This window comes from Schistocerca serialis, chromosome 4 (assembly GCF_023864345.2).
Source record: "Schistocerca serialis cubense isolate TAMUIC-IGC-003099 chromosome 4, iqSchSeri2.2, whole genome shotgun sequence".
In the NCBI taxonomy this organism is placed as follows: Eukaryota; Metazoa; Arthropoda; class Insecta; order Orthoptera; family Acrididae; genus Schistocerca; species Schistocerca serialis.
Window position 1 is genome coordinate 307,127,685 of NC_064641.1, and position 24,483 is coordinate 307,152,167.

Below are 24,483 nucleotides of genomic sequence, written 5' to 3' on the forward strand. Positions count from 1 at the left end.
ATCTTTGTAATATTTCATTAGACTGGTACATTAATTTTTTGTTACTAGGGATTCCTCTACTGACGTCAAAGAGGCATTCAACAAATGCAAGATTTCTTCAACATCCATACACTCAGGGTCATCAGATGCATTACAACTTTGCTGCACCTCTCTGTACACCCACTCTCAGGCGTACTCAGGATTGAAAAGTGGTGTGAGCTTGTAATTATTATATGGTACTCAGGTTTAGAAAAATACACTGTATCGGTTTATTTGTTCATTGGGATTACATGGGAATGATTGCCAAGGGGATGAGAGAAAATAACTGCAGTTCCCCTAGACCCATCTCAAAAGAGAAGGGGAAAATTCAAAGGTAAAGGAACTAAGGCATTTAGTATCTGCTCTAGGCAGCAGCTCAGAATAGAAAAGAATGATGTTTTTTGATCATGGTTCTGACAGCCTGCAGTCTCATAAGTCGGGTGATCCAGTTATGTGATTTTATTGACAAGGTGGCTTTGCTGATGCTGATTCAGCCTGATCCATCACAAACTGGCTGCCAATTGTTATCACATCAGTTGAGAGGCAATGGATGAAAAGGCAGCCTCTTTGTAAAATTTAAATAATCAAAATTACTAGTGTTCAGGGCCTGGGAAGCACCTTGTACATTTCCATGAGATTCTTTGCTTTCAGTTATAAGCAGTTCAGTTCCTCTGTCTTTATACAGGGATAGGCGTTCTTTTGTTAAATAATAATAATAATAATAATATTGCTACTTGTGCTTCAAAAAATTATTTACAGAATAATACTCAAATGACATTGCCATTTTAAAAAGTTAATGCTTGGAAACAATGTATTCCATGTGATTGCCATTTCCAATGGCGCATTTCTCAACCCACTTTCAGAAATTGCTTCCACTTTCTCCAACATTGCTCTGTCAATCTGAACGACTTTCACATGAACTGGTTCCTTCAGTTCTTCAAGTGCACGTGGTTTATGCTTGTATATACAACTTGAGGTAACACCACAAAAAGTAGTCACATATGGGCAGGTCTGGGGAATGAGGAAGCCAACTAATGTCACCAAAACGGGAAATGACATGAACATGAAAAAAAGTATGAATAGCTTTCATTGACATTCCTGCTGTGTGAGCTGTGGCTCCATCCTGCTGAAACCAAACTTGCTGGATAGGAATATGTTTCCTTCTTAGTTCAGGTACGAAGAATTCAGTAATCATCAGCCTATAATGTTCCCAAGTTACAATTATAGTTTTCCTGTTATGGTCTTAGAAAAGTATGGACCAATAACATCTTTAGTGGTTACAGCACACCACACAGTCACCTTGGGACTATGTAATGGTCTCTCATTTATTAGTTTTTGATTTTCGGACATTTTGTAGGGATGAAATCCTAGATCAATATGCAAAATATGGTTTACTGAACTGAGGCACAATTCAGCAAAATGTCTCCTAGCATATTGACCAGACTTTGGAGTATGGCTCACTAAACCCTTCCAACATTTTCTGCAATTTGTACTGAGCCAAGAGATCCTGGCAGTTTTCTATTCAGCACTGTTCCTTGTAAAAGAAATGATTCAGCCTAATGTAAAATGGTGTTATGAGTGGGAACACTACCATGTCTTGCAAGATTGAAATGGTGATGAAACTCATGCTGAGCTGCAATGATAGCCTCAGTATTATACACAAAACTATCATAAGCAAACACACGATGTTGCAAAGTCCTCCTGTCCATGTTGTTGTTGTGGTCTTCAGTCCTGAGACTGGTTTGATGCAGCTCTCCATGCTACTCTATCCTGTGTAAGCTTCTTCAACTCCCAGTACTTACTGCAACCTACATCCTTCTGAATCTGCTTAGTGTATTCATCTCTTGGTCTCCCTCTATGATTTTTACCCTCCACGCTGCCCTCCAATGCTAAACTTGTGATCCCCTGATCCCTCAGAACATGTCCTACCAACTGGTCCCTTCTTTTTGTCAAGTTGTGCCACAAACTCCTCTTCTCCCCAATTCTATTCAATACCTCCTCATTAGTTATGTGATCTACCCATCTCATCTTCAGCATTCTTCTGTAGCACCACATTTTGACAGCTTCTATTCTCTTCTTGTCCAAACTATTTATCGTCCATGTTTCACTTCCAGACATGGCTACACTCGATACAAATACTTTCAGAAACGACTTCCTGACACTTAAATCTATACTCGATGTTAGCAAATTTCTCTTCTTCAGAAACGATTTCCTTGCCATTGCCAGTCTACATTTTATATCCTCTCTACTTTGACCATCATCAGTTATTTTGCTCCCCAAATAGCAAAACTCCTTTACTACTTTAAGTATCTGATTTCCTAATCTAATTCCCTCAGCATTGCATGACTTAAATCGACTACATTCCATTATCCTCATTTTGCTTTTGTTGATGTTCATCTTATACCCTCCTTTCAAGACACTGTCCATTCCGTTCAACTGCTCTTCCAAGTCCATTGCTATCTCTGACAGAATTACAATGTCATCGGCAAACCTCAAAGTTTTTATTTCTTCTCCATGGATTTTAATACCTACTCCGAATTTTTCTTTTGTTTCCTTTACTGCTTCCCTTTCGTGCCCCTTGACTCTTATAACTGCCATTTCGTTTCTGTAGAAATTGTAAATAGCCTTTCGCTTCCTGTATTTTACCCCTGCCACCTTTAGAATTTGAAAGAGAGTATTCCAGTCCACATTGTCAAAAGCTTTCTCTAAGTCTACAAATGCTAGAAACATAGGTTTGCCTGTCCTTAATCTTTCTTCTAAGATAAGTCGTAAGGTCAGTATTGCCTCACGTGTTCCAACATTCCTACAGAATCCAAACTGATCTTCCCCGAGGTCGGCTACTACCAGTTTTTCCATTTGTCTGTACACAATTCGTGTTAGTATTTTGCAGCTGTGACTTATTAAACTAATAGTTCGGTAATTTTCACACCTGTCAACACCTGCTTTCTTTGGGATTGGAATTATTATATTCTTCTTGAAGTCTGAGGGTATTTCGCCTGTCTCATACATCTTGCTCACCAGATGGTAGAGTTTTGTCAGGACTGGCTCTCCCAAGGCCATCAGAAGTTCTAATGTAATGTTGTCTACGCCCGGGGCCTTGTTTCGACTCAGGTCTTTCAGTGCTCTGTCAAACTTTTAACGCAGTATCATATCTCCCATTTAATCTTCATCTACATCCTTTTCCATTTACATAATATTGTCCTCAAGTACATCGCCCTTGTATAGACCCTCTATATACTCCTTTCACCTTTCTGCTTTCCCTTCTTTGCTTAGAACTGGGTTTGCTCTGAGCTCTTGATATTCACACAAGTGGCTCTCTTTTCTCCACAGGTCTCTTTAATTTTCCTGTAGGCAGTATCTATCTTGCCCCTAGTGAGATAAGCCTCTACATCCTTACATTTGTCCTCTAGCCATCCCTACTTAGCCATTTTGCACTTCCTGTCGATCTCATTTTTGAAATGTTTGTATTCCTTTTTGCCTGCTTCATTTACTGCATTTTTATATTTTCTCCTTTCATCAATTAAATTCAATATTTCTTCTGTTACCCAAGGACTTCTACTAGCCCTCGTCTTTTTACTTACTTGATCCTCTGCTGCCTTCACTACTTCATCCCTCAGAGCTACCCATTCTTCTTTTACTGTATTTCTTTCCCCCATTCCTGTCAATTGTTCCCTTATGCTCTCCCTGAAACTCTGTACAACCTCTGGTTCATTTAGTTTATCCAGGTCCCATCTCTTTAAATTCCCACCTTTTTGCAGTTTCTTCAGTTTTAATCTACAGCTCATAGCCAATAGATTGTGGTCAGAGTCCACATCTGCCCCTGGAAATGTCTTACAATTTAAAACCTGGTTCCTAAATCTCTGTCTTACCATTATATAGACATCTATCTGATACCTTCTAGTATCTCCAGGATTCTTCCATGTATACAACCTTCTTTTATGATTCTTGAACCAAGTGTTAGCTATGATTAAGTTGATCTTGACTAAACAAAATGGCAGCAGCTACCAAACACGTGACCACATCAGTCCCCCCCCTCTATTATCTAAGCCTGAATACTATCGTTCTAAAAACTCCTGTCCTTTCTGCCTCACTCTGTGTAACTTCAGTCTACATGAAGTGCATATAATAGAAAGAAACATTCCACATGGGAAAAATATATTAAAAAACAAAGATGATGTGACTTACCAAATGAGAAAGTGCTGGTAGATAGACACAATAAAAAACACACAAACACACACACAAATTTCAAGCTTTCGCAACCCACGGTTGCTACATCAGGAAAGAGGGAAGGAGAGGGAAAGACGAAAGGATATTGGTTTTAAGGGAGAGGGTAAGGAGTCATTCCAATCCCGTGAGCAGAAAGACTTACCTTAGGGGGGAAAAGGGGACAGCGCGCGCGCGCGCGCACACACACACACACACACACACACACACACACACATATATATATATATATATATATATATGACACATGTGTCTATCTACCAGCACTTTCTCGTTTGGTAAGTCACAGCAGCTTTGTTTTTTAATATGTATATTTTTTAAGTTATATAAAAAGAAAATGACAAAATCTCGTACATTATTTTGGTCAGTTGTTATACTGCAGGATTTAGTACATTGTCAAATTATAAACTGAGTTAGTAACTTTTTACCAGTCATGATATCTTTGTACCATTTACAACTTTTATTTTGAGTGGCTGCTGCTACACCTACTTGGATTATTTTGTAACTAATTAACAGTTTTATTACCTCTGTGGTTCCTAGTTAGTATTTCAGTTGTCTTTCCACCTTCTTACAGCCTCTCAAGTTTGTGATTATCCTCTAATAGCACTAGCTGTGAAGGGAGCTTCTAGTGACAGTGATTTAAACTGAATAATGCCAGGTCTATGCAAATATCTTATTTCAAAGTAATTGGTAAATAACAAAGAATTCTGGCATACCTAAATGTACCCAGAGCATTAGATATAGGAAAATACTATGTTTTTTAAGGCTTGTCTAAAGATACCCTAAAAGACAGTGTCACTTTGTACCAGTATAAAAATAGAAATTTTACTCTAATACAGCATAGTTAGCATGCACTTTGCACTTTGTCAAGCACTCAGTAACTATAAATGTTCAAACGTGTGTGAATTCCTAAGTGACCAAACTGCTGATGTCATTGGTCCCTATCAGTAACTACAGATGTGAAATGTTACAATGTCTGTTGTGATGTGCAACTTATTTTGTGTCCAGTATTTTCAAAAAATGGAAAAAAGTTACCCAAATTGACTGTACACAGCATTTAATTTTAACTTTAATTTTGTGAGGCAGCCTACAACAGTTGTGGTACAGTTGGCAAAGCAAACTGTAGTAAAATAAAATTTATTTCAAAATGTTGCCACTGAATACCATCATGAAATTAAGCATATTCATTAACAACTGACAAATTTTTTTCAACACAAGAAAATTTCCAGTTTTGAAATTTTAAAAAATTAAGAAAGCTTGTTTGGGAAAAATCTAGAATATTTACGAATATGGTCAAGTAGTAAACATTTTAAAACCTTACAAGTAACTAAAGGAAAAGGTACAAATCTAGGTCTGTAAGTCAAATAGTTTTGGAGATAGGGCCACTTTGAGGTTTCACAACGTGTTAAAATCACATAATTTTGGAACCTTTAAAAATTAATAACTCTAAAAGTTCAAAAAACCTTCAATTTTGGATTTTATCTTATGGATTTTATCTTATCTTATTTTATCTTATAGTCTTGCAATAGCGTTCTCGCTTCCCGCGCATGGGGTCTCAGGTTAGGTTCCCAGCGGGGTCAGGGATTTTCCTTGCCTCGAGATGACTGGGTGTTGTTGTATCATCTTCATCATCATCATTCATCCCCATTTTGGTCGGAGGAAGGCAATGGAAAACCACCTCCGCTACGACCTTGCCCAGTCGGCGGTGCGGGTCTCCCGCACCGTTCCCTACATTCCTCGGAGTATAGGGCCTCATCACATCTTATTTTGATACGCAGAATAAAATGACGAAAATAACAAAATTCTAAATCATCAAGTTTCAACTTTTTATTGGTTGATTTCACACAGAATGAGCCAAGAGACATTCAGTAATTAGACAGACAAACATATATAGTGAAGGCAGCACCTAATGCAAAGGACTGAAACTTTTACATTAGCTAGCAATCTTGCAAAATGTGTTAGTAATTTGTTTGATTAATATTTACATAAACATAATATCTAAGGAATTAGTTACGATGGTGTGTCCACTTGAAGGAAGTACTTTTGAAGAGCAGAATTTTGTGATACAAGTTTTACTTCCAGAAAGTAATTATCAAAAATATTGTCTTGGGTGAACAAATGATACAGCAATCATTGCATGAAATGTGCAAGTTTTTATGCAAGGTTGGAATGTTTAAAAGTGGCTAAAAAGACTGTGAGTGTTAACCACCATCCCTTGTGTCCGGTAGCAATATCAGCCTCATACTAATCGACTAATCATTCTAGAACACCAACAAATTACAGTTGAACATTGCTGAAAATAAGTGTTGAAACAACTCATTCCATCATTCAAAACAAAATGAACTATTGTAAGACTTGTCCACAGTTGTTTTACAGGGAGCTTACTTTTCATCAAAAAGAACAAAGATTTTGCAATGCACCAAGCTCAAAAATTGTTTCCTTAGTGATGGGACAAAAGCACAGAAGTTGGTGGGAATTATGCGGAAAAAAAAGACAAAATATTTTATTGATTTAATAAAGCATTTCTGTTACACAGTTATCCTTCCGTTTAGTACTTGAATGGTCCTTGTATGCGTCTGTATGCCTCCAACCCTAGATGCATGACCTTGTATCACAGAACACTACCTCATATAAAATCCTCCTTCCTAATGCACTTGGCTAGCCACATTCTAAGTTATAATTATTTCTCCTTCGGAGGTCAAATCTAAACAATACCTGCACAAAAGTCATAGACGCATGGGATCCTCCTATGCCAACCTTCTTAATGGAACAAGTAGTGTAATTCATGCCACTCACGTGTAATCTTAACATCTCGTCTGGTTCATATACACTGATGACATTTTCAAAACCTGGATCCATTACAAAAATCCTCTCCATCTTCCCTGCTGAACTTCTTCAGAGATAAATAGCAACCAACAATGGGTATTGATACCAGGTAGATATTAATCTCTGCCAGCAAGAGGTGACATTTGCCACCTGCTCAGAACAGCAGGCAACACTCATGCCATATCACAAGGGCAGATCAGGTGACTGTAAGTTGTCCTACTTAAGCTTGGCCCATATGCTTCATGAAACCATAACAGTGTCTAACTTAAACCCAGCCAACCACCTTGCCTATGGATCCTACAACAACTCACCTGCCTCATCAGACTCTGGACTGGAATACCCAATGGACTTGGTGCACTACACCAACTTTCACCTGCTCACAGTCTCTTCTGGTATGCCACAAGTGTGTCATGAAATAACATCCACAAGAATCTGCCCATTCCATGGATCTGGTTGTAAGCCCGTTCAATGATTTTACTTTTTGTGTTGTATAAAGTACAAAACTGTATTGGAGGATGGAATAACCCATTCTTAAATACACCCCTTCTAGTCCATCTCAGATCATTGAGCTCTCTCAAATATGGTTTCATGAAAACCTCAACCACATCAAATTCATTAACCACCACATCAGTAGGTACTTTCTGACAACTATTGCCTGTACCACATCAAAGCCCCACCCCCATTGCCTTGGAGCCACATCCCCATCAGAAAGGAGAAGTTGTCAAATGTACTAATAATATTCCCAGAATCTTCACAGTGACTCAGTATCTCGCCATCCATAAACAGTTATCCAATGCAATTTTTTCCACAGTTCTGATACACTTTCCTGACATGCACTACTTTTCTCACCTAATATTATCCATGTCTCAAAAACTCAATCACATACTTTACCAGGGCTTTAACTATCTCTCTTCATGCTAATTTCCCCAAAATTCTAGCCTTAGACCTCAAAACAATGAACCATTATCCACCAAAGTGTACAACAGCAAAGTTAATTCTTATGAAACTTTTCCTCCCAACCCCATGGGTCGTTTCACTGGGGATAACCAAGATGCAAGGGTTGTCTTATAAAACATTCACTAGCTCCTACTGCTGTCCTGCCTCAAGGGTTTTTTTTATTCTATAAGAGATATGTTAGCCATGTCATCTATCAGATGTACTGAAAAATTTTTGTGTATTTTTTAGTATAGAAATGATGATCAACCAGCTACCTGCCCACTTCAACAATCTCTGCCAAACTGTAGCTAATGGCAAACTTAACCCTTTTGTTGCTGAAAATATGGACCATCCCTACACTAATGATGTCAACTCCCATTTTAATACCCATGTCATATTTATCCTCTCCTCCAGCACTACCTCCTCTGACTGGCCCAGGTGGTAATTGTGCTCCAGCATACACTCTGTTCCCACAATTCTATATGATCTGAGACTCTGCTATTCCCCTACACAGTCCCTTGTCCCACAAACTGCTGTCGGGTTTTAACCCCCTCTGTCCAATTTTCTCTAATATTTACATTACACTATAGGCTATTTCTTTTTACTCTCACTTTCAGTTTTGTTATCACCAATAATCCATAGTACCACCTCTGCTGCTTAGAGCCACTGCTTTCCCCCAATTTCTATCTTCTGATATTTTCTTATATCTTCTTTGGCCCACTACTGTTACACTACTTTCCACTCACTCCTCCCTCATCCTTACAGTATTTCATCAACAGCCAGTACTGCCAGCTCCATACATGTGGTGGCTGCCTATTATTTGTGTGTGTGTGTGTGTGTGTGTGTGTGTGTGTGTGTGTGTGTGTGTGTGTGTGCGGGGGGGGGGGGGGGGGGGGGGGTGTAGAGGAGGGAGGGCATGTGGGTGTGTAATAAGTGAGGAAAAAGAAAAAAGTTTGAGAGCTAGTACCTACCTGATGATTATATTGTCTATACATTGGCCACATTTCACAATGTGTCAGCACATTGCTACTTGCTTCCCCTGTGGAAATAAATGTTTAAAGTGACAGACAATGAGAATTTATGATTATAATAGTAGATGATGTACTCGAGTGATATGTGATAAAGGCTTGAATTCCATTTATTCTGGAAACTAAAGTTACATCAGTTGATAAATTGTGGAAAAAATCTTGCAGCTATGTTTTATGTGCCATATGAGAATCACTTGTTATTTTGGTACCTGGATAGCTTTCACTTTTCATGAAACTTAATTATCAATGTTCTAAACAAAGGCCCTGACTTTATATAGAAATATAAAGATAACCAATTCTGAATGAAAAGAACTTACAGCAAAGGCACCTGTTCTTCTTGTGGTCTTAAAAGTCCAAGACTTTTTACAGTATACACTTTTTTAGTGTGGACAGATTGAATTTCATCCGCAATCTTCAGGCTTCCATCTCTTATGTACATCAAAATTATTGTTCCTCTGTACCTATCATACCAGCTGTCATAAATCAATGCTCTAAATGGAGCTTTTCTGTCCACTTTTGGAGGTGGTACTCTTTCTATAACAGCATGAATTAGTTCTTTGACGCCAGTGCCAAACTTTGCAGACACCTGAAAAACAAGAGAGACATGATAATACCATACTTCAACAGTTTGATGCCTGCACTTGGTTCATTGCATTGTACCCGTACTTTGTGTACACTTTCCTTGTGCCTTTAGTTCAATAAATGTAACATGCACCATGTCACAGCAATGGTGATGAATCAACTCAAAACATGGATGTCATGGGCAAGGCAATTACTGGAATTCCAGTAGAAGTAGATGACTGCTCCAGAAGAATGTCAACACCACCACCACCACCACCACCAACAACAACAACAACAAAAGCTCAAGAGGGGTGAGACAGCAGCAACAAATGTTAGCAGTGTCATCACCTACATCCTCGATAACACCTATAGTTCCACAAATCCTGCCATTTCAGGGTAGCACTGATGACTAGGAAATGTACCTGCATCCACTACAACAAAATTTTGGCACTTTCAAGTTAAGTGATGCTGATCTTCGTAAATCATTCTTGTTCTCTTAGTCATCAGAGGACATAGTGTGTCTTCTAAGGTAATTAAACCCCCCTGACGACCCTTTGAGTTATCATTCTCCATGATCTATGGACTGCTTTCAGATCAATATATTTACAAATCACCCACACTTTTTTGGATTAGAATCTCAGTTGTATTATTATTACAATCTAAATTGTATTGTGACTGGGTGTCAGGTCTTAAAGGTTTGAGTGTAGTGTCTGCAATTTTGTATGTGTAAATTAACAATGTAAATAACTGTATGTTGATTTCCTAATCACACACCGGGTTATTTGCTATGTACCTGACAAAAAGGTGCATACTCAGACACGCATTTTCGGATCAGTCTTTGGAGGAAGTTCTCAGATTGTGCAAAGATTCAAATTTTTGCAATAGACTGAAAAGCACTGGAAAACACAATCCAAAGTTTATGCACTGTGCATGATTACAAAATAGACAAACAACTTCCCTCATGTGTTGCTCAGATTCAGAATTTTTCTCTGGCAATTCTAATCACATTTCAGTGACACATACTCACCAAGTTTTGCTATTGTTTTGTTGTGAGTGTTATGTATGGCTCCCAACCACCCACACCATCAGCATACTACATGGTTTGAAATCTGTTTCAAGTGTGAGAAACGTGGTCATATTAGCAAGTATTCATAATCCTTGTACTTCTTTTGTGTCCAAGAAGCTGTACAATAGTGATTCAGTACATAAAACCAAAATTTTAGTAAACCCTTAAATGGGCAATTCACAGAAACTATTAACATATTTATAAATACTAGACAAAATAAAAGTATTTCAAGTGGACACATGATCTGCATCACTTACCAATCAGAATTCGTACATAGCTATTGGATACCTCCATTATAACCATTTGTTATGGAAATTATGATATGTAGTGGGTATGAATTATGAGTAAGAGGAATAGTTCAAGCTGACGTTCCATGTATGAATGTGGCTACACAAATTTCCATTTTGTCTTAGCTTACTGAACACTGACAATATTTTTGGGCTAAATGTTTTCAATTAACAAGAAAATCCAGATAGTGAGCTATGACAACTGTGTGGAGTTTTCATAGTAACAGGTCAAAGACTTTGATAAGAAATATATCCACCTTTCTTTAGACAAAGCATCAGAAGTTTGAAAAACATATTATATGATTTCAATCAAGTTATCTATGAAATACTTCCTTTATTTCTTATTTTTCAGTGTAGAATCATCCTCTGGGTATGTTGTCAGTAATTATCTGAGCCCTACCAACTGTAGTCGACAGCTTGCAAAGCACTACTGTATAAGCCCATTTGATTGTTTGTTGTGAGCAACGAAGTTCTGCAGAGCCGAGAGAACTCTGCAGACCAGTAAAGTCCTAGAACAAGTCTGATGTAGATAGTATGAAAGAAATAATGCTCATGAAACCTTTGTCCATGGCACTATAAATTAAAAACTGCTGTTCTCAGATTTGCTCTTTGTAGTATTGCAACACCTACAAAAAGATGTCAATGAGACACACCATTGGTACAGTGAACGGCAATGAGAGAATTATTATTATAAAAAAACAAAATTAGTGCAAAGAGATAGTAAAACATTGTAGGTACTAAACTGGAATAATAATAATAATAATAATAATAATAATAATAATAAAAGCAACAACAATAATAATAGGTTATAGAACCTTCAAAAGCAAGGCTGCGTAGGCCTAGTAAACCATCCAACACCTAGGCACAGGAGTTATTGTTATTTTATTCATGTTGGATCTTGTGTACTCCCCATCATTCTACATCTACATCTACACCATCACCAACTAACAGGATATATTGTCAACAGGAAGATTTTGGGCTTGGTTATAGACTTTTATCTCCCCTAAGAGCCAAGTTTCTTCTCTTTATTTTCAGTGTGCAAATAGAGTACACAATGGAGAATGTAAATGAGGCAATCAATCCAGAAAATAAAAAGACCCGGAACAGATGCATTCCTGGGAGGAACTAGAAGATATCTTCTCAAAGATACCCGACAAACACATGTGATGTACCTTTTGCATTTCTTGCTTTTATGTTTTCGTTTTCTTCAAAGGCAAAGAGAAAAGGTGAAGTGGTAGCCCAGCATAGATCCTGTACCATGTATTTTCGATTTTCAAGTGTTAAAAAAACATAAGATGTTTTTTCTGTGTTCCTTGGTAAGAGGAAGGACTCGTTCTCTGTTAATGAACAAAGGTAGACGTACGTTATTTTAGGGCGTAATTGGCAGTAACCATTTTGGTTGAGAGAATGAGTAAAAAGTCTGTACTTTTTATAGAATATGGCATCATTTTACCAGCTAAGTTGTATGAGTCATTATCCCAAGTAGTACTGTAATATACAGGGTGCCCCATTTATCTTGACCACCCTAAATAACTGTTTGTCGAGATGCAAATTACAAAATGTTCCAAGCAAATGCTCTTTAGCCGTCAGGGGGACATCAATCAGCATGATTGCCTTTGTTGTAGCTTTGTTTTTTTTTTATGAAGATATGAACAGTGGTGTGACATTTTTTAAATAGCACCCTGTATTTTTTATTCGGTAATTCATTTCCTCTCCTACAGACCTATTCAAAAATGTATCACAGTATACTATTCACTGAAACACAACGTTATTAATTACATAACACAACACTGACGTCCAATGTTTTTGACGACAAGAATATGTGAAGTTAGATTGGAACCTTCTCTCTTCTCTTATACGAGTCGACTTACTTATTGTATACAGCCGATCTTCTTCTCTGGATAGCCGGCTTCTGGAATCTCTATAAACTTCTTATCTGAAGAATGATGCTAGTTACAGGAACCTTAAAGACTCTCTCACCAATTGCGAAATAATTCAGTACTCAAAGAATACTTTTCAATAACTATTGGTATATTTGAGCTACATAAGAACAAAATTCACACTTCGCATGTAAACATTTAACTTCTCTCAAGTAACTTGTATCCTCTCACATTAGAAACAGATTTAAGTCCATTTATAAAAGAGTTGGCTTAACAACGATGCCCGTACTACAAACATATCGTTAAATATGTCTTGCCTCCAGCAAGTCCAAGATAAGAGATTTTTCACAATTCAGAATCTTAATTGTTCTTTTGTCACAAACAATAGTCACAATTACAAACCAGCACAGACTAACACAGAAGTTCCTTGGTGCTGCCGTGTCCTTTCATTACAACTTCCATGGACCGACCACAAGTACTTGTCGGTGCCGTTCGACTGCCGTGTCTACTGTCTTCTCACAATAAACTTCGGACCTGCACACACAGACAGGTGAGGCACAGTATATAGGGTTCCTTTCTCCCACTCACATCTAAAATATTGTGTGTTTGAGACGGTGGAAGGCCAAGTGATTCTAGAATTTGCGCGGAAATTCTCGAAACACCGCAGACGTTGACGCTCCCAACGCATAGTGCAGATACCTGGGGTAATGGAACACATCCACATGGTGACATTGACAGAGGACAAATGTAAACATAAGTACAATGCACACCCGTCTTCCATCATCCACAGTCAGTTGAAGAGTTGTGTGAGTAGAATGTACACCAACGAAGAGAAGGTAGAAATGCTACTCATCTATGGGGAATGTAAGTTAGCAGAACAGTAACTGCAATACTGTTTTCTTATGTACAAGTACATTTAGTACAGTAGTTTAGTTCTTTTAAATATTGTTTTGTAGAGTAGGCATACAGTAAAGGCTGTCCTTCCTACAAACTGCATCGACATGTTTCTTTTATTGTTGTTGTTGTTGTTGTTGTTGAAGGTAGGCAAAATGCTACGCAGGCAGTAGAACTGTACACAGAGAGATATTCTGCCAAGAACCCACCTTCCCGATGGATGTTTTCTCGTCTTGTTGCAATGCTTCAGGAAACGGGAAGTTTCAACCCACAACAACGCAATCTTTGTAGCACTCGCACAGACAAAGTTACTTTTATCACTTCCGTTGCTTTGAATCCACATGTGAGCACATAACACTAGAACACGAGACTGGCATTCCTAAAACCAGTGTACATCATACTCTTACATGTCGCTAGTTCCATCCTTACCATGTACACCTACATCAAGAATTGCATGGGAATGATTTCCAGAATCGTGTACAGTTCTGTCAGTGGGCACAGCAGCAAATCCTCACCAACCTGAACTTCTTCTCCAATGTTCTATTTACTGATGAATGTTCCTTCTCAAACAAAGGACAGGTAAATGCAAGGAACATGCATTATTGGTCCAGCAACAACCCACGATGGCTTAAACAGGTGGAACATCAGTGTCAACGGAGATTAACCATCTGGTGTGGGATGCTTGGTACTACAATTATTGGCCCTTATTTCATCAATGGTAGTCTAAACGGTACAGCGTATGCCAGCTTCCTCAGATGAATTCTACCTCCTCTTCTGGATGAAGTGCCGCTAAGAACCAGAATGCTTATGTGGTATCAACACAATGGGTGTCCAGCACATAATGCCTTGTGTGCAAGTTGTGTTCTGAACCGAAGGTATCCCACCAGATGGGTTGGTCGAGGAGGAACAGTTACTTAGCCTGCTATGTCATGTCTCCTGACTTAAATCCTCTGGACTTTTTGTTTGGGGATGCATTAAAGACGTTGTCTATTGTGATATTCCAACAACTCCAGAGGACGTGCAGGAACGTATCATGCTTGCTTGTAATTCTCTTCAGCAGGCAACACTGGAAACAGTAAATAATTCTTTCATTCAACGAGTGAACCAGTGTATCAGTGTCCAGGTCATCACTTTGAGCACTTTGAATGTTCTACTCCTGGGCAACGGTACAGGAGAGTCAAAGTCAATTTTGTGTTATGTTTTTACTTGATTTTCATTTGTTTTCTGACAACTCCAGCAAGAGGATGAGTTGGTGATTCTGGGCTCAAAGTCAATGTTGTGTTATGTAATTAATAATGTTGTGTTTCTGTGAATGGAACACTGTGATACATTTTTGAATAGGTCTTTAGGAGAGGAAATGAATTACTGAATAAAAAATACAGGGTGCCATTTAAAAAAGTGATGCTGCTCTTCATCTCTTTGTAAAAAACAAAGCTACAATGAAGGCATTCATGCTGATTGATGTCCCCCTGATGGCTAAAGAACATTTGCTTGAAACATTTTGTAATTTGCATCTGGACAAACAGTTATTTAGGGTGGTCAAGATAAATGGGACACCCTGGATAAAAACCCAAGAAGCCCACCTGTGTACTTCGGAGTTATCACAAAGATCCATTTACAATATCATGGACACGGTCAAGATTTTGTAGGTGGATATGGCAAAGGGACATGGTTTTATTGATTGGTAAGAATAAATCTACAACAAGAGAAAAACTATTTCGTCTATGTAGAACTAATATGAAAAGATTCTTTATCCATTTACAAGCATTGCCCAGCTTATTGTGCTTGCCTGACATGCTTGCCCGACATGCTGAAAAATTAATCTCATTATTTCCATATATCTAAACATTTATTACATATTTTTTATTATATTATAAAGTGGCAACAAGTGACAGGCACAATACGTAATGGGCAAAACTATGAGTACTAGTATTGTTAGGACAATGAATATATATGTATGTTAATAATTTCTTTATGTTCCATGTACTCTGATGACATGACAGAGATGATGATGTATCACAGGAAAAATATTAACTGAAAGTAAAAGAAATAATAAATAAATTACAAGGAAGAAGACAACAATACCAAGAGTGGACAACTAAAAGTACAGTACAGTTACAAGACAACAATACGGTAGGACCGCGCAATGCATGTAGAAAATGCGTTTCTAGTAGACTTTTTAGAAAATCCAAGCATCTATTTCCTGAAATCCAGAACCTAAAGCTCCAGGAATAGCAATCAAGTAGAGAGAATGACATTTCTTTATCAGTACAAAAAGCATACTGAGTGGAAAACAATTGAGATTACAATTACATATAACCGTATATGCATTCTGCCATGCGTGAAATAGTGCGGAAGTAAAATCCAAACAGAGAAAATATTAATTTTGGTGACTGCAGAGGCGTAAAGATTTCTATAATGGATGGACAAAACAATAAGGAAATGTAATTTCAAAATCAAAATGCCAATGTAGTAGACTTGCATTTGCAAAACATAACAAAGAGTGGTTTGGAACTATCAAGCAGTGATTATTTGGATGCTGGGCGCAACGTGCCATTGTTGCATTAACATCCATGAATACAGAACATTTCATTACAAGTAATATGTTGATTGCAGTAGACGAAATTAATGGCACCTCAAGGCAAAGGAATATTTTAAATGAAAGTAGTACACATAGTACAGACACAGATGCTGACAGGCATGGGCCAGAGGTGACTAGGGAAGATATGCAAGCCTCATTTTGAGCCTTAATAGGGATACAAACAGACATGATCACAATGAAAACAGACATAAGCTCAAAAATGTCAGATTTAGAGGCCAATTTGAACACAGTAAATTCAAAAATGTCGAGTTCAGAAACAAAACAAGCAGACATGACAAATATGAAAGCAGACCTGATCACAGTAAAGTCCGAGATTGGGAAAGAAAATATAAACATAACACACATATCAGGCAATGTAAAAAATCTGCACACAGAACTTAATAATCTGGACACGAAGTTCACACAGCAGATTTCGCAAATCTCCACGGAGGTGGGTAGGAAAATTAGCGAACAAGTACAAACTTCAGTTCACAATATGAGTGAGAAATTAAAAGGCACAGTGGAAGAAAAATTTGAAACACTCAAATGCACATATGGACAGGAGCTATCTGGAATCAGGGAAATTCAAGATAATTTACAGGTAATGCAAAAGAATGCGCAGGTTAACACAGATAATGTACAATCAGAAATAGTGAAGCTGCATTCATTCTGTGACAACTTACCAGAAAATGTAGAAAAAATCAAACTGGGATAGGAGTACTTAAAGTTAAAACATAAAAGAATCGACTTAGACGTGCAACTTTCCAAAACAGTAAAGGATAATACAAAAGATGAAAACACAACATTCGCGGAAAAATGTGTATGCGAACAGTGTACTTACTCGTATGTGGAAGTGGTAAAGGAAATAATGGGGGACAAGGAAGAAGAAATTTTAAAATGCGTAGAACATGACATCAAATACATAGAACAAAGATTAATGGACTAAATAGTTAGCAAACAAAGTATGATAATATCATCGCCGGGGTCGGTAAGTGGAGCTATAAACAGTCATCCGCCAGGGAGAGAAATCAGCGACGCGGACAACAATGCCTAACCCACGCACACGAGCGCATGCCGACATGCGACGCGAGTAATGGGCAAAACTTTTATGAGACAGATATGTCATCACCAGATGTAAATGCTGTTCCATCCTGCTGTACAGCATTGTTAATGGACGAGAGTTTAATAAAATACTGACAGTTCCTGTATTTTCAAATGAAACAAAGTGAACCAACCGGTAGTGTTTGTGCGAGCCTTTAGGAATGTATTGCATAGGACTTGGACAAAAGCTCAAAAGATCAAGTATGTGGTAGAATACACAGAAGGCTTTTGTGGGCTACAGAGATGTCGGAACTCTGTGAGACGTATGACCAATTTGAGAATGCATTTTTAGATACATACTGGTCAACAGCTATCCAGGAGAGATTAAGACGAGAAGAGGTATTTAACCCATTATTATATCATCCGAAATTCGGGGGGCTATTTTGAAACATATCTAAACAAGACCCGCTACTGGAATAATCCAATATCTCGTGTCGATGTATTGAAAATCTTAAAGAATAAGTTGCCTGCAAATGTTAGGGAAAAATCAGTAACCATTCCCATATATGATCTTGAGTATTTTCTCTCAGTGCTCGGCTCAATAGATTTAATTCATGAGGAAGGGCAAGCTGTGCCTAGTTATCGTAACAGTAATGAACACAACCCAAATGGGAGGAATAACTATGGTGATGGCAATTACTTTGGAAACTATAATGGTCATGTGCATGTGAATGAATGTAATCCTTATGCACCGTTGCACCACAATGGAAATCCATACAGTCGGTTCACATATCAGCCTCAGGGTGACCGAAGGTAAGAAAATAAATATCTGTGCCATTGGTAAGGCAATGGTCAAGATAGGAGAAATTCGAGAGAAAACTTTGATACTAGGCAGCGAGGAAGTGCAAATTACCAGGATCGGAATGTGGAACACAGGGATCCGAGAGAGAACCGGCAGCCCATATAGTCAAATTGAAACAACCGGGACACAAACATATGGTGAACATAGTGGAAGTGACGGCAGAAAATGAAACAATACCTTTACTACACCCAGGAAATAATAATCGAGCATGAGTAGAGGAAGAAGGTAATGATCTGTCAGTGTGCCACAGTAATAATATTAGCGACATAAGCACTAAGATGAGCAGAAATAGGAAAGAGGAAGTAGATACTGAAACAAGCTTACACATAAGTACATCCGTAATCTATTCTTAAGGAATGATAAGGAAACAGAAATGAAAGAAGATTTGTTCACTGAAGAGAAAGAAACAACACTGAAGGTAAGTGAAATTATTCAAGCAACAATAAAGGTGAAGGTAGGAGGTTTGTCCCCCTTTGACGAATAAACCAACTGGCGCTCTGTTCCTCTCCAGCTAGCGGGTACAATATTTATATTTACGGAACCTGCTTCCTCTTTTACTGCCCTATGTAGCCAATAAGAACTGTTCAATATTCTTCTTGTATCTAACATGCAAAGAATAACATACAACCCGGGTGAATAGAAGTTTACCTCGTATTTTGATACTGTACGTTCTTAAGACTTAAATATCTAAAGACACAAAGGAAAAGGAAATCTTTTGATACTTCTTAAGGAAACATGGAATATACAACAAGAACTAAAACAACTATACATAATACTGAATGAGTGAAAACCATTAGTTGACATAGTCATACTATATCATGCGCAAAAACTTGAATAAGAATGACGGAAAAGGAAGGAATTCACTGTCCGCAAGATTTAAGAGAGAGCAACGAGCGGTGAAATGTACTGACAAGGGAACCTCACCATCGCACCCCCCTCAGATTTAGTTATAAGTTGGCACAGTGGATAGGCCTTGAAAAACTGAACACAGATCAATCGAGAAAACAGGAAGAAGTTGTGTGGAACTATGAAAAAATAAGCAAAATATACAAACTGAGTAGTCCATGGGCAACATAGGCAACATCAAGGATGACGTGGGCACAGGTGAGCCGTGGTCCCGTGGATAGCGTGAGCAGCTGCGGAGCGAGAGGTCCTTGGTTCAAGTCTTCCCTCGAGTGAAAAGTTCAATTTTTTATTTTCACACAATTATCAGAGTTCAGGCACTCACACATAATCAACTTCGCTCTCCAAAATTCTAGGACACGTTCAGATTTGCTTGGACATATGAAGGATTTGACGGTCTACATACGGAAAAATTTGAAAACGTTAAAAACATATGTTTTGACAGAGCACAGAGAAAACTGTGCGACTGTGAAACTGTTGCATTCATTTGTTGCAGTTTATGTGACACACTCTTATGTTTTCATCACTTTTTTGGAAGTGATTATCACATCCACAAGAAAACCTAAATCGGGCAAGGTAGAAGAATCTTTTTACCCATTCGCCGAGTATGCAAGTTAGGTGGGTCGACAACATATTCCTGTCATGTGACGCACATGCTGCACCAGTGTCGTATAGAATATATCAGACGTGTTTTCCTGTGGAGGAATCGATTGACCTTTGACTTTGCGATCAAATGTTTTCGGTTCCCATTGGACAGGCATGTCCTTTCGTCTACTAATCGCACGGTTCTGCAGTGCGGTTGCAACACACAGACACTAAACTTAATACAGTGAAGAGAGACGTCACTGAACGAACAGACAGATCATAACTTTGCAAAAATAAAGTAGGTAAACTTTTCGCTCGAGGGAAGACTTGAAACAAGTACCTCTCGCTCCGCAGCTGCTCACGCTAACCACGGGACCACAGTTCGCCTGTGCCCACGTCATCCTTGATGTTGCATATGTTGCCCATGGACTACTCAGTTTGTATATTTTGCTTATTTTTTCATAGTTCCACACAACTTCTTCCTGTTTTCTCGATTGACCTGTGTTCAGTTTTCCAAGGCCTATCCACTGTGCCAAATTATAACTAAATCTGAGGGGGGTGCGATGGGGAGGTTCCCTTGTGAGATGCGCAGCTGCACTTAAAGCTGAGCGTACTGTAACAACTATATGCGAAGCAGCTAACAGCTGATCGTAGGAGCAGAGTAGGTAAAATGTGCAGCCAAGTTCAGTGTCACCTTTAAGGACAGCCAGTTACAACTGAGAGGCGCAAAGACACACTGCGCACCATGACGGAAACAATTTTGGAATTTAAATGAATCGGCATCGACAGTGCGCAGCCAACTGGACAAAGCACAGAAGCAATATGAAATGGAGTACCTATCAGCTGATTACTATAACATAAATAAGCTACACAAATAAAATGAATAGAGACATTTATTCCCAAGTTGGGGACTATACTGTAAAGAAAACTAATTTCAATAGTATATCATTAGCTTAAGCATACATAGCTTTAAGAAAAGGAGTGCATCAACACCAAGTAAACTATAAGGAGCTTAGAAAACGCTAAATTTGTGAACTTAACATAGGCTATTGAAAAATTTGTGAACTTAAAATGGTTAGAAATCTACATCTACATTTATACTCTGCAAGCCACCCAACGGTGTGTGGCGGAGGGCACTTCATGTGCCATTGTCATTACCCACAAGTATAAGGATTCAAAGTAGAAGAGAATATACACAGGAAATGACCAATCTGACTATATACAACAGGATTAAGACAAGTTTGAAAGAGAAATAATACCATGTACACTTAAAAGCAAGCAATTAGCACAGAACTTAAGAACTAAGCGACTTACGTACAGCACCCAAGTAAGCGTTGATGAGAAAGGTAGAATGAAACATACACACAGAAAAATTTGTGTGATGTGAGACTTAATCTATAAAATAACATATTGTATAAAATTTAGCAAGAGGAGCAGCTGTGCACTTACAGAACTACAGTTCTTTACAGGCAACATTAGAAGCAGCAAGCTTAATGTCCAGGGAGAATACATACCCACAAATTTTCTATTACAAACTCACATATGTTATTTGCTATTAATTACATAGTACCTTATAAGAAAAGCATAAACAGCAAAATAAAACTGTAAACATGAATCGTATACCACGCAGAAGATAAGCTACGTAAATCTGAAAAAAAAAAAAAAACAATATGCACACAACATAATTACATGAACTTTAACAACATAATTGAGGTAAGTACATCTACATCTACATCTACATCCATACTCCCCAAGCCACCTGACGGTGTGTGGCGGAGGGTACCTTGAGTACCTCTATCAGTTCTCCCTTCTATTCCAGTCTTGCATTGTTCGTGGAAAGAAGAATTGTTGGTATGCCTCTGTGTGGGTTTTAATCTCTCTGATTTTATCCTCATGGTCTCTTCGCGAGATATACGTAGGAGGGAGCAATATACTGCTTGACTCCTCAGTGAAGGTATGTTCTCGAAACTTCAACAAAAGCCCGTGCCGAGCTACTGAGCATCTATCCTGCAGGGTCTTCCATGGGAGTTAATCTATCATCTCCGTAACGCTTTCGCGATTACTAAATGATCCTGTAACGAAGCGTGCTGCTCTCCGTTGGATCTTCTCTATCTCTTCTATCAACCCTATCTGGTACGGATCCCATACTGCTGAGCAGCATTCAAGCAGTGGGCGAACAAGCATACTGTAACCTACTTCCTTTGTTTTCAGATTGCATTTCCTTAGGATTCTTCTAATGAATCTCAGTCTGGCATCTGCTTTACCAATGATCAACTTTATATGATCATTCCATTTTAAATCACTCCTAATGCGTACTCCCAGATAATTTACGGAATTAACTGCTTCCAGTTGCTGACCTGCTATATTGTAGCTAAATGATAAGGGATCTTTCTTTCTATGTATTCACAGCACATTACACTTGTCTACATTGAGATTCAATTGCCATTCGCTGCACCATACGTCAATTCGCTGCAGATCCTCCTGCATTTCAGTACAATTTTCCATTGTTACAATCGCTCGATTTACCACAGCATCATCCGCAAAAAGCCTCAGTGAACTTACGATGTCATCCACAAGGTCATTTATGTATATTGTGAATACCAACGGTCCTACGACACACTCCTGTGGCACACCTGAAATCACTCTTACTTCGGAAGACTTCTCTCCATTGAGAATGACATGCTGCATTCTGTTATCTAGGAACTCTTCAATCCAATCACACAATTGGTCTGATAGTCCATATGCTCTTACTTTGTTCATTAAACGACTGTGGGCAACTGTATCAAACGCGTTGCGGAAGTCAAGCAACATGGCATCTATCTGTGAACCCATGTCTATGGCCCTCTGAGTCTCGTGGACGAATAGCGCGAGCTGGGTTTCACACAATTGTCTTTTTCGAAACCCATGCTGATTCCTACAGAGTAGATTTCTAGTTTCCAGAAAAGTCATTATACTCGAACATAATATGTGTTCCAAAATTCTACAACTGATAGGTCTATAGTTCTGCACATCTGTTCGACGTCCCTTCTTGAAAACGGGGATGACCTGTGCCCTTTTCCAATCGTTTGGAACGCTACGCTCTTCTAGAGACCTACGGTACACCGCTGCAAGAAGGGGGACAAGTTCCTTTGCGCACTTTGTGTAAAATTGAACTGGTATCCCATCAGGTCCAGCGGCCTTTCCTCTTTTGAGCGATTTTAATTGTTTCTCTATCCCTCTGTCGTCTATTTCGAAATCTACCATTTTGTCATCTGTGCGACAATCTAGAGAAGGAACTACAGTGCAGTCTTCCTCTGTGAAATATCTTTGGAAAAAGACATTTAGTATTTCGGCCTTTAGTCTGTCATCTTCTGTTTCAGTACCATTTTGGTCACAGAGTGTCTAGACATTTTGTTTTGATCCACCTACCGCTTTGACATAAGACCAAAATTTCTTAGGATTTTCTGCCAAGTCAGTACACAGAACTTTACTTTCGAATTCATTGAACGCCTCTCGCATAGCCCTCCTCACACTACATTTCACTTCACGTAATTTTTGTTCGTCTGCAAGGCTTTGGCTATGTCTATGTTTGCTGTGAAGTTCCCTTTGCTTCCGCAGCAGTTTTCTAACTCGGTTGTTGTACCACGGTGGCTCTTTTCCATCTCTTACGATCTTGCTTGGCACATACTCATCTAATGCATATTGTACGATGGTTTGGAACTTTGTCCACTGATCCTCAACACTATCTGTACTTGAGACAAAACTTTTGCGTTGAGCCGGCAGGTACTCTGTAATCCGCTTTTTGTCACTTTTGCTAAACAGAAAAATCTTCCTACCTTTTTTAATATTTCTATTTACGGCTGAAATCATCGATGCAGTAACCACTTTATGATTGCTGATTCCCTGTTCTGCGTTAACTGTTTTAAATAGTTCGGGTCTGTTTGTCACCAGAAGGTCTAATGTGTTATTGCCACAAGTCGTTTCTCTGTTTAACTGCTCAAGGTAGCTTTCAGATAAAGCACTTAAAAAAATTTCACTGGATTCTTTGTCCCTGCCACCTGTTATGAACGTTTGAGTCTCCCAGTCTATATCCGGCAAATTAAAATCTCCACCCAGAACTATAACATGGTGGGGAAATATACTCAAAATATTTTCCAAATTATCCTTCAGGTGCTCAGCCACAACAGCTGCTGAGCCAGGGGGCCTATAGAGACATCCAATTACCATGTCTGAACCTGCTTTAACCATGACCTTCACCCAAATTATTTCACATTTCGGATATCCGTCAATTTCCTTCGATACTATTGCACTTCTTATCGCTATAAACACGCCTCCCCCTTCACTGTCCAGCCTGTCTCTGCAGTATACATTCCAATCTGAGTTTAGAATTTCATTACTGTTTACATCTGGTTTCAGCCAACTTTCTGTCCCTAGTACTATGTGTGCATTGTGACCGTTTATTAATGAGAGCAGTTCCGGGACCTTTCTATAGACGCTCCTGCAGTTTACTATTAGCACATTAATATTGTTATTCCCTGTTGCATTTTACCTACTCCTACCTTGCCGCATCTCAGGAGGCATCTTGTCGGGCCTAGGGAGGGAATTCTCTAACCTAAAAAGCCACATGTGCACTCCACACATACTGCGCTACCCTTGTAGCCGCTTCCTGCGTGTAGTGCACACCTGACCTATTCAAGGGGGACCCTACATTTCTCCACCTGATAGCGGAGGTCGAGAAATTTGCACCCCAGATCTCCGCAGAATCGTCTGAGCCTCTGGTTTAAGCTTTCCACTCGGCTCCAAACCAGAGGA

At 38.8% G+C, this 24,483-nt stretch overlaps 1 protein-coding gene across 4 annotated transcripts in view; it reads right to left on the reverse strand.

Annotated features, from left to right (window-relative positions):
* Positions 1–24,483, reverse strand: part of LOC126473989 (translation factor GUF1 homolog, mitochondrial) — a 125,448-nt gene that overhangs the window by 81,247 nt on the left and 19,718 nt on the right. For all 4 annotated transcript variants that reach the window (XM_050101378.1, XM_050101376.1, XM_050101377.1 and 1 more), the window contains exon 3: positions 9,350–9,618. In XM_050101378.1, coding sequence (XP_049957335.1) covers positions 9,350–9,618 — 269 coding nt within the window. The remainder of the gene's footprint in view (positions 1–9,349; positions 9,619–24,483) is intronic.